Below are 14,465 nucleotides of genomic sequence, written 5' to 3'. Positions count from 1 at the left end.
GAAGGAGAGGTTGAACAGGCTGGTGATAGGGGGTGCGACAATGGCGGCGGACAGTTTCAGAAATAGGGGGTCCAGATTGTCAAGCCCAGCTGATTTGTATGGGTCCAGGTTTTCCAGCTCTTTCAGAACATCTGCTATCTGGATTTGGGTAAAGGAGAAGCTGGGGAGGCTTGGGCGAGTAGCAGCGGAGGGGGCGGGGCTGTTGGCCAAGGTTGGAGTCGCCAGGAGGAAGGCATGGCCAGCCATTGAGAAATGCTTGTTGAAGTCTTCGATTATCACGGATTTATCGGTGGTGACCGTGTTACCTAGCCTCAGTGCAGTGGGCAGCTGGGAGGAGGTGCTCTTGTTCTCCATGGACTTTACAGTATCCCAGAACTTTTTGGAGTTAGAGCTACAGGATGCAAATTTCTGCTTGAAAAAGCTGGCCTTTGCTTTCCTGACTGACTGCGTGTATTGGTTCCTGACTTCCCTGAACAGTTGCATATCGCGGGGGCTCTTCGATGCTATTGCAGTTCGCCACAGGATGTTTTTGTGCTGGTCGAGGGCAGTCAGGTCTGGAGTGAACCAAGGGCTATATCTGTTCTTGGTTCTGCATTTTTTGAACGGAGCATGCTTGTCTAATATGGTGAGGAAGTAACATTTAAAGAATGACCAGGCATCCTCAACTGACGGGATGAGGTCAATATCCTTCCAGGGTACCCGGGCCAGGTCGATTAGAAAGGCCTGCTCGCAGAAGTGTTTTAGGGAGCGTTTGACAGTGATGAGGGGTGGTCGTTTGACCGCGGACCCGTGGCGGATACAGGCAATGAGGCAGTGATCACTGAGATCTTGATTGAAGACAGCAGAGGTGTATTTGGAGGGCAGGTTGGTCAGGATAATGTCTATTAGGGTGCCCATGTTTACGGATTTAGGGTTGTACCTGGTGGGTTCCTTGATGATTTGTGTGAGATTGAGGGCATCAAGCTTGGATTGTAGGACTGCCGGGGTGTTAAGCATATCCCAGTTTAGGTCACCTAACAGAACAAACTCTGAAGCTCGATGGGGAGCGATCAATTCACAGATGGTGTCCAGGGCACAGCTGGGAGCTGAGGGGGGTCGGTAGCAGGCGGCAACAGTGAGAGACTTATTTCTGGAGAGATTAATTTTTAAAATTAGAAGTTCGAACTGTTTGGGCATAGACCTGGAAAGTATGACAGAACTTTGCAGGCTATCTCTGCAGTAGATTGCAACTCCTCCCCCTTTGGCAGTTCTATCTTGACGGAAAGTGTTATAGTTGGGTATGGAAATCTCAGAATTTTTGGTGGCCTTCCTAAGCCAGGATTCGGACACGGCAAGGACATCAGGGTTGGCAGAGTGTGCTAAAGCGGTGAGTAAGGCAAACTTAGGGAGGAGGCTTCTGATGTTGACATGCATGAGGCCAAGGCTTTTTCGATCACAGAAGTCAACAAATGAGGGTGACTGGGGACATGCAGGGCCTGGGTTTACCTCCACATCACCCGAGGAACAGAGGAGTAGTAGGATGAGGGTGCGGCTAAAGGCTATCAAAACTGGTCGCCTAGAGCGTTGGGGACAAAGAATAAAAGGAGCAGATTTATGGGCGTGGTAGAATAGATTCTGGGCATAATGTGCAGACAGGGGTATGGTGGGGCGTGGGTACAGCGGAGGCAAGCCCAGGCACTGGGTGATGATAAGAGAGGTTGTGTCTCTGGACATGCTGGTCTCAATGGGTGAGGTCACCGCATGTGTGGGGGGTGGGACGAAGGGGGTATCAGAGGTACGGAGAGTGGAACTACGGGGTCCATTGCAAACCAAAACAATGATAACTAGCCTGAACAACAGTATGCAAGGCATATTGATATTTGAGGGAGACATACAATAAGGCATAAAGTGATTGCAGGTCTTGATTGGGAGAGCTAGCTAAAACAACAGGTGAGATAACAGCAGCTAGTCAGTTAACACAGCAGCAGCAGGTAAAATTGGCGACGGCTAGGCAGAGAGGGTCGGATTAACTACACACAGATCCTGAGTTAAAGCACAGAGCCGACAGATAAAACACAAATAAACGGAATGGAGTACCGTGAATTAATGGACAGTCAAGCAAGCATCAGCTATGTAGCCAAGTGATCATAGTGTCCAGGGGGCAGCCGTAGATGGAGCAGTGAGGCCTCCACTAAGCTAGCCCGCGGCGTAAGATTGTTCTATAGACCTGTTCAGATAGCAGCCGATATGCTCAAGACAGCTAACGATTAGCGGGTCGCAGTTAGCATATGGGCGTTCAGGTTACGTCGCGATGGAGGGGCCAGTTGAATAACTCCCTCGGGCAGATAACGTCGGTATCCCAGTCGTGAAGGCCCGGCGGGGCTCCGCATCGGCAGTAAAACGGGTCCGGATAGGTGATTGTAGCCCAGGAGTGGCTGATGGAACTCTTCAGCTGGCTAGCTCCGGGATAATTGGTGTTTGCTCCGGAATTGATGTTAGCCAATAGTCACTCGGATAGCAGCTAGTTAGCTGCAAGATCCAGGTGTAAATGTCCAGAGCTTGCGGTAAAAATCCGGGGATATGGAGAGAAAATAGGTCTGGTATGCTCTGGTCTGAGTCGCGTTGTACAAAACTGGCAATAGTTTTCCGAGCTAAAGGATAGCTGATAAGCGCTAGCTGTGGTTAGCTGAACTACTCACGTTAGCTTGTGAGCTGGCTAACTTCTGGCTAGATGAATAACTCCCTCGGGCAGATAACGTCGGTATCCCAGTCGTGAAGGCCCGGCGGGGCTCCGCATCGGCAGTAAAACGGGTCCGGATAGGTGATTGTAGCCCAGGAGTGGCTGATGGAACTCTTCAGCTGGCTAGCTCCGGGATAATTGGTGTTTGCTCCGGAATTGATGTTAGCCAATAGTCACTCGGATAGCAGCTAGTTAGCTGCAAGATCCAGGTGTAAATGTCCAGAGCTTGCGGTAAAAATCCGGGGATATGGAGAGAAAATAGGTCTGGTATGCTCTGGTCTGAGTCGCGTTGTACAAAACTGGCAATAGTTTTCCGAGCTAAAGGATAGCTGATAAGCGCTAGCTGTGGTTAGCTGAACTACTCACGTTAGCTTGTGAGCTGGCTAACTACTGGCTAGCTTCTGTTGTAGATTTCGGATACGAGGTGAATAATACCTTTGAGGAGAGAAAAAAAACAGATCCGCACCACATTTGGTGAGGTAGGTTGCAGGAGAGTGTTTTGAAGTTGAGTTTTTAAGAAGAAAAAATATATATATAAAAAGAAATGCGAAGAAAAATATATAAAAAATATATACACGGGACAGGACGAGGACAAAGGACATCTGACTGCTACGCCATCTTGGATTCTCAGATGGTGTTATAGGGCTGTGTTTTACAGTCTATGGTGTTATAGGGCTGTGTTTTACAGTCTATGGTGTTATAGGGCTGTGTTTTACAGTCTATGGTGTTATAGGGCTGTGTTTTACAGTCTATGGTGTTATAGGGCTGTGTTGATTTTGTAATATTATTATTTTTATTAACTTTTGTGGATTTTACAGTAAGACAAATACTCATAAATATATCATATCAACATATCATAAATATGTCAATATATCATAAATATATCATACAAAAATATCATATCAATATATTATATCAATTTATCATATATATATATCATATATTGACATGATATATTGATATGATATATTGATTTGATATATTGATTTGATATATTGATATGATATTTTGTATTTAAGACAAATACTCTCAAATATATCATATCAACATATCATAAATATGTCAATATATCATAAATATAACATAAATATATCATACCAAAATATCATATCAATATATTATATCAATTTATCATATATATATATCATATATTGACATGATATATTGATATGATATATTGATTTGATATATTGATATGATATTTTGGTATGATATATTTATGATATATTGACATATTTATGATATGTTGATATGATATATTTAAGAGTATTTGTCTTACTGTAAAAGCCACATAGAGTACATAGAGTAGGATCATAGCCTACTTAGAGCCTACATAGAGGATCCTAGTCTACATAGAGTAGGATCATAGTCTACACAGAGTGGGATCATAGCCTACATAGAGCCTACATAGAGTAAGATCATAGTCTACACAGAGTAGGATCATAGCCTACTTAGAGCCTACATAGAGTAGAATCCTAGCCTGCGTAGAGTAGAATCATAGTCTACATAGAGTAGGATCATAGCCTACATAGAGCCTACAAATGAACATTTGGGCTTTGTTTAGGCCAACATACTTCAAGAAGAGGTCCCACAACTTAAGGAATTGTTAAGGCTTATTATTCAATGCGCTGTAGAGAAAGTCTCATTGGGGGATAAATCAATGGCCCTTTGTTCCCATTCACTCCATTGTTCTGTCCATGCGGATGCCTGATCAGATATCCACATCAGAATACACTTTTCTGCACAATGTAGTAAAATGTGTAAAAGATGTGAATAACATCATGTAAGAGGCAGCTCATCTCTGGCTCCTAGAATACAAGACTTTGCACCCAGCTGGAGGGCATTCAAAAACAGAATCTGGCTCCTGAAGAACCTGTCCTTTATGTAAGGCAATCCCAGAAACAATGAACAAGAGAACCTTTCGCACCCTGACACTTATTACAAACACTAGACAAATTAGCGTTCTTTCTGTCTAGATACAGGAGTGACATGCAGTCGATGTAGGATCTTAAATTGCATTTCCCAGGCTGAGTTGCAAGCTAGAAAATGGGATGGTTGTACACACATTTTTCTTTCGAGTCTGCAAGCTCTATTGGGAGCCTATCAGTCTCCACTATCACCTTAGTTTTGTCTGTCTTATCTTTCTTCAGATTGCACAGTAAATTATAAAAGTGTTGAGTGATATATTTCAGCTGCGTATTCTTCAAGAGGTTCTCAATAGGAGAGATGGAGAAGCCATCTGGATGCAGTTATGAAATTAAGAATTTGAAAGAATTTTTGAAAGTCACTCTTAAAGATGCCAAATTTACTAACAATCTGGTCAAACGTTAGATTATCACCCTGAACAATATGTTCGACGACATTGATGCCCTTACTTCTCCATGTAGAGAAGCCTCCGTTCATCCCAGGTCGGAAATCAGGGTTCTCATGCAAAGGGGTCCTTACTGAGAAACAATGACTATGCCCTTCTAACGTCATGATCTACCTCCAGATAGAGCAAGTTCTTCAGCACATACTCGTCTTTAGTCAGTTTGGCTGGTATGTGTTTCTATGGATACGGGCCTTCCAGTTTGTGAATACCTGGACTAGAGGAACTGGCAGCATAATACATGTTCAGATATTTGCACTATAACAACCAGGCGTATACTGATTATATCACACACAATAGGGAAGGAAAGAGATGCCACCCGTCGCATTACCATCAAAGGATTTGGTGTGTTCAGGAAGGGAAAAGGTGGTTAGATGGCAAGGTGAGGAGTGAGACAAACCTGAGGAGTGGTGATTCTGGAGTGACAACAGGTGTGGGAACAGGTGTAGTGCAAAGGGGCGTGGCCTGGACTAAGTAGTTCATCTGCAGAGGAGTGGTCTTCAATACAATATCTATGGAGTTAAAGGGCTGTGTTTGCCATTGTTTATAGAATCTATCTATGGAGTTAAAGGGCTGTGTTTGCCATTGTTTATAGAATCTATCTATGGAGTTAAAGGGCTGTGTTTGCCATTGTTTATAGAATCTATCTATGGAGTTAAAGGGCTGTGTTTGCCATTGTTTATAGAATCTATCTATGGAGTTAAAGGGCTGTGTTTGCCATTGTTTATAGAATCTATCTATGGAGTTAAAGGGCTGTGTTTGCCATTGTTTATAGAATCTATCTATGGAGTTAAAGGGCTGTGTTTGCCATTGTTTATAGAATCTATCTATGGAGTTAAAGGGCTGTGTTTGCCATTGTTTATAGAATCTATCTATGGAGTTAAAGGGCTGTGTTTGCCATTGTTTATAGAATCTATCTATGGAGTTAAAGGGCTGTGTTTGCCATTGTTTATAGAATCTATCTATGGAGTTAAAGGGCTGTGTTTGCCATTGTTTATAGAATCTATCTATGGAGTTAAAGGGCTGTGTTTGCCATTGTTTATAGAATCTATCTATGGAGTTAAAGGGCTGTGTTTGCCATTGTTTATAGAATCTATCTATGGAGTTATATAGGGCTGTCAATTAGATCACCTATAGACCCTAGGGCATAGAGTCAGATTGATTATGGTCCCGTGTGGCTCAGTTGGTAGAGCATGGCGCTTGCAATGCCAGGGTTGTGGGTTCAATTCCCACGGGGGGACCAGGGTGAATATGTATGAACTTTCCAATTTGTAAGTCGCTCTGGATAAGAGCGTCTGCTAAATGACTTAAATGTAATGTAAATGATTAGGCCTACTGTAAGAATATGTCAGGAAAATGCCAATGGTCATTTCACGGGGGGAATAAAACCTTTAATTAAATCTGACATTAATTGACCTTCATCACAGGTTGAAGATAATAAAGGTTGGGAATGATAAATGATTCATAGAGCAATGCGCTAGAGGGGGTACTATTATAAAAACATATATTTAAGAGGTGAGGTGGATAGGATATTGTTTGTGGTTTGGTTTTTGGTTGAATAGGGTTATGGTTTGGCCTCACTCAGAGGTAAATATTGTTTGTGGTTTGGTTTTTGGTTGAATAGGGTTATGGTTTGGCCTCACTCAGAGGTAAATATTGTTTGTGGTTTGGTTTTTGGTTGAATAGGGTTATGGTTTGGCCTCACTCAGAGGTAAATATTGTTTGTGAGCTTCGAGCACTGTCGAGGCCTCCCTCCTCTCTTCGGTGGTCAGTGATCCCGGTTGTCTCGCGGCTGAGCGCTGATCAGTATTCTGGCAGGACCGCCTCTCAAGCTCGCTCTGCTTCACAGCCGCTCTCTCTCTGTTCTCCGGTCCAAGTCAAGCAGAAGGCTCAGCAGCCCGCGCGCAGCCCGCAGACAGACAGACAGAAAGACAGACAGACAATACTCTCGTGTGTTGTTGAGTGTCAGCTGGCCTGAATCCCGACAGTGTCGGTTCAGGGAGAGAAAAAGCGAACACGGGTGTTGACCCGAGGAGAATAATCGGTGCTGCTGACGGATGGTGATGAGGATGATGATGGTGAGGATGATGATGATCCATCTGTCCCCGAGCCTTTTATGAGCTGCAATAGCGCGTGTAGGGTGAAGACAAGAAGCGTAGCCTGGGAGGCCGTTTTTTCCGCTTTCTTTTTCTTTTCAATCTGTAGCCAAATGGTGGATGCTGTCTGGACCGTTAAATTCAAACAGTCCCGGTCGAGACCGGAGCAGAGCAGCAGCGCGCGCCTACCGTCATCCGGACAAGGAGCACACAGACACGGCAGCAGCCGCATCCCTCTCGCCTTGCAGCATTGCACCATGGCCTTGGATGTCCAGACATTCGTTGTGTTCACGGTGATCGCGGTTCTGGTGCTTGTGAACGTTCTGTTAATGTTCATCCTCGGTACGCGTTAACCGGACCGGCGCTCGAGGCCCAGTTCGCGCAACACACAACCGTTTGAGAGAGAGGGAGCAGGCGAGCGTTCATTCGTTCGTTGAGAGCGGGACCCCCATCGCATCTTCAACATGGCCACACAGTGAAATGAATGACGTTGGTACAATATATGTGTATTTATTTAACGTACAGTGTATCCCCTGAATCCTCCCGTTGTCTCGTCCTCTGGCCGTGTGTAGCTGATGGTGTTTTGGTGGTGTCGATGGTTGTGCGGTTAACGCTCTGCGATGTTTCCCTGGTGATTGTAGAGAATTCGCCATATTCCCTCTAAAGGCCGTGTTTTATCCCCCATTGCCTGCCCGCTCTCCCCTTCTCTCCTCATGTTGTATTGTGTATCTCTGTGAGCAATAGTACTAAATTGTGCACTTTGGTTTTTCCTGGAATCTTTTTTCCCGGAATGTCTAGCGGTATTTCGGGTGCGTAGCTATTATTTGGGATGTTTTGACGGTCTGTTATAATTCTGTTGTATTATATTCAGCAACAACAATTCATCCTTTTATCCCCACTATAAGGGATTTTTATTGTGATTTACTAGTGGTGCATTTGGAAGGATTTATGCATGTGTTACAGTGTTCCAGTATGTTCTCATGATGCAGAACATAATCTTTCACACTGGACATTATCAACCAATAAAATAGCGGGCCAGCTAGAGGAAGCCCTCAATGCTCCAACACACACACACACACACACACACACACACACACACACACACACACACACACACACACACACACACACACACACACACACACTGGTTTCCCATATTTTAAACCATGCAACATTGATCTATCTACATCTCCCCCATTCTACATGCACGTTGCTCTATGCCTCAACACCTGCCTGTGAATCATTTTCAGACACAATAAACCGGTATTAATAAATAGAGATGGATAGAACTGTCATTATTCTAAACTACACACATTAACAAGGAATTGTATAACATATTATTATTAAACAGATCAAATCTGTGCATTTAGCTTTACTATGAGACTGTCTTAATATCTGATGGAAAGTGAGGTTTATAAATGTTGTATGGTATGAGAGTTAGATATAGATGTTTTAAAAGCCCTGGAAGTCTCAGAGCTATCAGATATAAAACCCCAGAAGGCTCAGAGCTATCAGATATAAAGCCCCAGAAGGCTCAGAGCTCAGAGCTATCAGATATAAAACCCTGCAGACTCAGAGCTATCAGATATAAAGCCCTGCAGGCTCAGAGCTATCAGATGTAAAGCCCTGCAGACTCAGAGCTATCAGATATAAAGCCCTGCAGACTCAGAGCTATCAGATATAAAGCCCTGGAAGTCTCAGAGCTATCAGATATAAAGCCCCAGAAGGCTCAGAGCTCAGAGCTATCAGATATAAAGCCCTGCAGACTTAGAGCTATCAGATATAAAGCCCTGCAGACTCAGAGCTATCAGATATAAAGCCCTGCAGACTCAGAGCTATCAGATATAAAGCCCTGCAGGCTCAGAGCTATCAGATATAAAGCCCTGCAGACTTAGAGCTATCAGATATAAAGCCCTGCAGACTCAGAGCTATCAGATATAAAGCCCTGCAGACTCAGAGCTATCAGATATAAAGCCCTGCAGGCTCAGAGCTATCAGATATAAAGCCCTGCAGACTTAGAGCTATCAGATATAAAGCCCTGCAGATTTAGAGCTATCAGATATAAAGCCCTGCAGACTTAGAGCTATCAGATATAAAGCCCTGCAGGCTCAGAGCTATCAGATATAAAGCCCTGCAGACTTAAAGCTATCAGATATAAAGCCCTGGCAGACTTAGAGCTATCAGATATAAAGCCCTGCAGACTCAGAGCTATCAGATATAAAGCCCTGCAGGCTCAGAGCTCAGAGCTATCCATGTAGTCCTGCCCTGATGAAGATGGCCAACACTAAGTGCTGCTGGTAGTCTCTGTGGAGAGGTATCCACTCTATAGTATAGTGCTGTCTGTAGTCTCTGTGGAGAGGTATCCACTCTATAGTATAGTGCTGTCTGTAGTCTCTGTGGAGAGGTATCCACTCTATAGTATAGTGCTGTCTGTTGTCTCTGTGGAGAGGTATCCACTCTATAGTATAGTGCTGTCTGTTGTCTCTGTGGAGAGGTATCCACTCTATAGTATAGTGCTGTCTGTCGTCTCTGTGGAGAGGTATCCACTCTATAGTATAGTGCTGTCTGTCGTCTCTGTGGAGAGGTATCCACTCTATAGTATAGTGCTGTATGTAGTCTCTGTGGAGAGGTATCCACTCTATAGTATAGTGCTGTATGTTGTCTCTGTGGAGAGGTATCCACTCTATAGTATAGTGCTGTCTGTTGTCTCTGTGGAGAGGTATCCACTCTATAGTATAGTGCTGTATGTTGTCTCTGTGGAGAGGTATCCACTCTATAGTATAGTGCTGTATGTTGTCTCTGTGGAGAGGTATCCACTCTATAGTATAGTGCTGTATGTTGTCTCTGTGGAGAGGTATCCACTCTATAGTATAGTGCTGTATGTAGTCTCTGTGGAGAGGTATCCACCCTATAGTATAGTGCTGTCTGTTGTCTCTGTGGAGAGGTATCCACTCTATAGTATAGTGCTGTCTGTCGTCTCTGTGGAGAGGTATCCACCCTATAGTATAGTGCTGTATGTTGTCTCTGTGGAGAGGTATCCACTCTATAGTATAGTGCTGTCTGTCGTCTCTGTGGAGAGGTATCCACTCTATAGTATAGTGCTGTATGTAGTCTCTATGGAGAGGTATCCACTCTATAGTATAGTGCTGTATGTAGTCTCTGTGGAGAGGTATCCACTCTATAGTATAGTGCTGTCTGTCGTCTCTGTGGAGAGGTATCCACTCTATAGTATAGTGCTGTATGTAGTCTCTATGGAGAGGTATCCACTCTATAGTATAGTGCTGTATGTAGTCTCTGTGGAGAGGTATCCACTCTATAGTATAGTGCTGTCTGTCGTCTCTGTGGAGAGGTATCCACTCTATAGTATAGTGCTGTATGTAGTCTCTATGGAGAGGTATCCACTCTATAGTATAGTGCTGTATGTAGTCTCTGTGGAGAGGTATCCACTCTATAGTATAGTGCTGTATGTAGTCTCTGTGGAGAGGTATCCACTCTATAGTATAGTGCTGTCTGTCGTCTCTGTGGAGAGGTATCCACTCTATAGTATAGTGCTGTATGTAGTCTCTATGGAGAGGTATCCACTCTATAGTATAGTGCTGTATGTAGTCTCTGTGGAGAGGTATCCACTCTATAGTATAGTGCTGTATGTAGTCTCTATGGAGAGGTATCCACTCTATAGTATAGTGCTGTCTGTCGTCTCTGTGGAGAGGTATCCACTCTATAGTATAGTGTTGTATGTAGTCTCTGTGGAGAGGTATCCACTCTATAGTATAGTGCTGTCTGTCGTCTCTGTGGAGAGGTATCCACCCTATAGTATAGTGCTGTATGTAGTCTCTGTGGAGAGGTATCCACCCTATAGTATAGTGCTGTATGTAGTCTCTGTGGAGAGGTATCCACTCTATAGTATAGTGCTGTATGTAGTCTCTGTGGAGAGGTATCCACTCTATAGTATAGTGCTGTCTGTTGTCTCTGTGGAGAGGTATCCACCCTATAGTATAGTGCTGTATGTAGTCTCTGTGGAGAGGTATCCACTCTATAGTATAGTGCTGTATGTAGTCTCTGTGGAGAGGTATCCACTCTATAGTATAGTGCTGTCTGTTGTCTCTGTGGAGAGGTATCCACCCTATAGTATAGTGCTGTATGTAGTCTCTGTGGAGAGGTATCCACCCTATAGTATAGTGCTGTATGTAGTCTCTGTGGAGAGGTATCCACTCTATAGTATAGTGCTGTCTGTCGTCTCTGTGGAGAGGTATCCACCCTATAGTATAGTGCTGTATGTAGTCTCTGTGGAGACTCTCTGTGGAGAGGTATAGTGGGGCTAAGTGTCGTCTCTAGTGTGTGTCTGTGTGCATGTGTACGTGTGTGTGTGTGTGTGTGTGTGTGTGTGTGTGTGTGTGTGTGTGTGTGTGTGTGTGTGTGTTTACATTTGTGTTTGTGGTTACGTGTGTGTTTACATTTGTGTTTGTGTTTACGTGTGTGTCTGTGTTTACATGTGTCTCTGTGTTTACGTGTGTGTGTATGTTTACGTGTGTGTATGTGTTTACGTGTGTGTATGTGTTTACGTGTGTGTGTGTGTGTTTACGTGTGTGTATGTGTTTACGTGTGTGTCTGTGTTTACGTGTGTGTGTATGTTTACGTGTGTGTATGTGTTTACGTGTGTGTGTATGTTTACGTGTGTGTATGTGTTTACGTGTGTGTATGTGTTTACGTGTGTGTGTGTGTTTACGTGTGTGTATGTGTTTACGTGTGTGTATGTGTTTACGTGTGTGTGTGTGTTTACGTGTGTGTATGTGTTTACGTGTGTGTCTGTGTTTACATGTGTCTCTGTGTTTACGTGTGTGTGTATGTTTACGTGTGTGTATGTGTTTACGTGTGTGTATGTGTTTACGTGTGTGTGTGTGTTTACGTGTGTGTATGTGTTTACGTGTGTGTGTGTGTTTACGTGTGTGTGTGTGTGTTTACGTGTGTGTGTTTACGTGTGTGTGTGTGTTATCTATAGTTTCATTGTAAAGCTGAACACTACAGGCGTCCCCGGTATTCACTCATTTGGAATAATGTTAAACGCTGTGTAGTCTGAAGTGCCAATATCTGTGTGTGTGTGTCGGAGGTGTGTGTCTCAGAGATGTGTGTACGCACCGGTATGTGTTTGTTTCTCACTGGTTTGAGGCAGAGCCTCTCTGATTGGCTGGAAGATTCTGGGCAGAAGTGCATTGCATAACTGGGTTGGTAGGCTCAGGCAGGAGGACGGAGGGAGAGAGACAGACTCAGTACATCACTCGCAGAGGAGAGGAAGAGCCTCTTTCTGGAATACCATCTCATTTCCTCCACATCTCTCTCTCTCTCTCTCTCTCTCTCTCTCTCTCTCTCTCTCTCTCTCTCTCTCTCTCTCTCTCTCTCTCTCTCTCTCTCTCTCTCTCTCTGTCTCTCTCTCTCTGTCTCTCTCTCTCTCTCTCTGAAGGATCATTACCTATATACCTGTTTCCTAAAGGATTATTACTAGGATGGTTATCTGATCAGATACATCCATGCATACGCTGTCTGACCATTTTAATGCCACAAACATGGTAAGGATGTTTTCCAGTATCTGTGTGTGTGTGTGTGTGTGTGTGTGTGTGTGTGTGTGTGTGTGTGTGTGTGTGTGTGTGTGTGTGTGTGTGTGTGTGTGTGTGTGTGTGTGTGTGTGTGTGTGTGTGTGTGTGTGTGTGTGTGTGTGTGTGTGTGTGTGTGTATAGTCGTGTGGTGCTGTCGAGGCTGTTTCTGGCTGTGAATGCTGATGTGGTGTGGTGCGTGATCGTGTTAGCGAGGGGATTAGACCTTCAGCTCTGCAGTTTACCACTGTCCTTCTCATGTGTGACCTGGAACCAGAAATGTACATCATTACCTGTGTCAAATCAAACCAATCCATGTCTCCATCTGTCGGTAATGTGACCCAAATACAGGTTTGCAGTCGGATCCGCTTTTCTCTTTGATGTTGTTGCTGCAATGTTACTCAGTAGCTCGTCAGAACCACAGATTTTGGTGATACTGTCTGTGGGTCTAGCTATGCAGTAGGCAGATATATCTAGAGGCACAGGAGAGAGGGATGTCTCTCTACAGTAGACAGATAGTTCCAGAGGTATAGGAGAGAGGCATGTCTCTCTACAGTAGACTGATAGTTCCAGAGGTATAGGAGAGATGGCTGTCTCTCTACAGTAGACTGATAGTTCCAGAGGTATAGGAGAGAGGCATGTCTCTCTACAGTAGACAGATAGTTCCAGAGGTATAGGAGAGATGGCTGTCTCTCTACAGTAGACAGATAGTTCCAGAGGTATAGGAGAGATGGCTGTCTCTCTACAGTAGACTGATAGTTCCAGAGGTATAGGAGAGAGGGCTGTCTCTCTACAGTAGACTGATAGTTCCAGAGGTATAGGAGAGAGGGATGTCTCTCTACAGTAGACAGATAGTTCCAGAGGTATAGGAGAGATGGCTGTCTCTCTACAGTAGACTGATAGTTCCAGAGGTATAGGAGAGATGGCTGTCTCTCTACAGTAGACTGATAGTTCCAGAGGTATAGGAGAGATGGCTGTCTCTCTACAGTAGACAGATAGTTCCAGAGGTATAGGAGAGATGGCTGTCTCTCTACAGTAGACAGATAGTTCCAGAGGTATAGGAGAGATGGCTGTCTCTCTACAGTAGACTGATAGTTCCAGAGGTATAGGAGAGATGGCTGTCTCTCTACAGTAGACTGATAGCTCCAGAGGTATAGGAGAGAGGCATGTCTCTCTACAGTAGACAGATAGTTCCAGAGGTATAGGAGAGAGGGCTGTCTCTCTACAGTAGACAGATAGTTCCAGAGGTATAGGAGAGATGGCTGTCTCTCTACAGTAGACAGATAGTTCCAGAGGTATAGGAGAGGGCTGTCTCTCTACAGTAGACTGATAGTTCCAGAGGTATAGGAGAGATGGATGTCTCTCTACAGTAGACTGATAGTTCCAGAGGTATAGGAGAGATGGCTGTCTCTCTACAGTAGACAGATAGTTCCAGAGGTATAGGAGAGAGGCATGTCTCTCTACAGTAGACTGATAGCTCCAGAGGTATAGGAGAGAGGGATGTCTCTCTACAGTAGACTGATAGTTCCAGAGGTATAGGAGAGATGGATGTCTCTCTACAGTAGACTGATAGTTCCAGAGGTATAGGAGAGAGGGATGTCTCTCTACAGTAGACAGATAGCTCCAGAGGTATAGGAGAGGGCTGTCTCTCTACAGTAGACTGATAGTTCCAGAGGTATAGGAGAGATGGATGT

General features: G+C 44.3%; 1 protein-coding gene across 14 annotated transcripts in view; it reads left to right on the top strand.

Moving 5' to 3' along the window:
* The window catches only part of LOC139581685 (rho guanine nucleotide exchange factor 9-like), an 83,468-nt gene that overhangs the window by 27,954 nt on the left and 41,049 nt on the right, over positions 1-14,465 (top strand). Inside the window, exon 1 of one of the 14 annotated variants that reach the window (XM_071411709.1) lies at positions 6,888-7,165. The exons of 10 other annotated variants lie outside the window; for them this stretch is intronic. In XM_071411709.1, coding sequence (XP_071267810.1) covers positions 7,145-7,165 — 21 coding nt within the window. In that variant the 5' untranslated portion in view covers positions 6,888-7,144. Of the gene's footprint in view, positions 1-6,887; positions 7,166-7,554; positions 7,677-12,458; positions 12,748-14,465 lie in introns of those variants that run through there. 3 more of the 14 variants (XM_071411710.1, XM_071411711.1, XM_071411708.1) reach the window with 3 other exon arrangements.

The sequence above is a fragment of the Salvelinus alpinus genome, chromosome 7 (assembly GCF_045679555.1).
Source record: "Salvelinus alpinus chromosome 7, SLU_Salpinus.1, whole genome shotgun sequence".
NCBI classification, from domain to species: domain Eukaryota; kingdom Metazoa; phylum Chordata; class Actinopteri; order Salmoniformes; family Salmonidae; genus Salvelinus; species Salvelinus alpinus.
The sequence above is the reverse complement of the archived record's forward strand: the minus strand, read 5'-3'. Positions and strand labels throughout refer to the sequence as shown.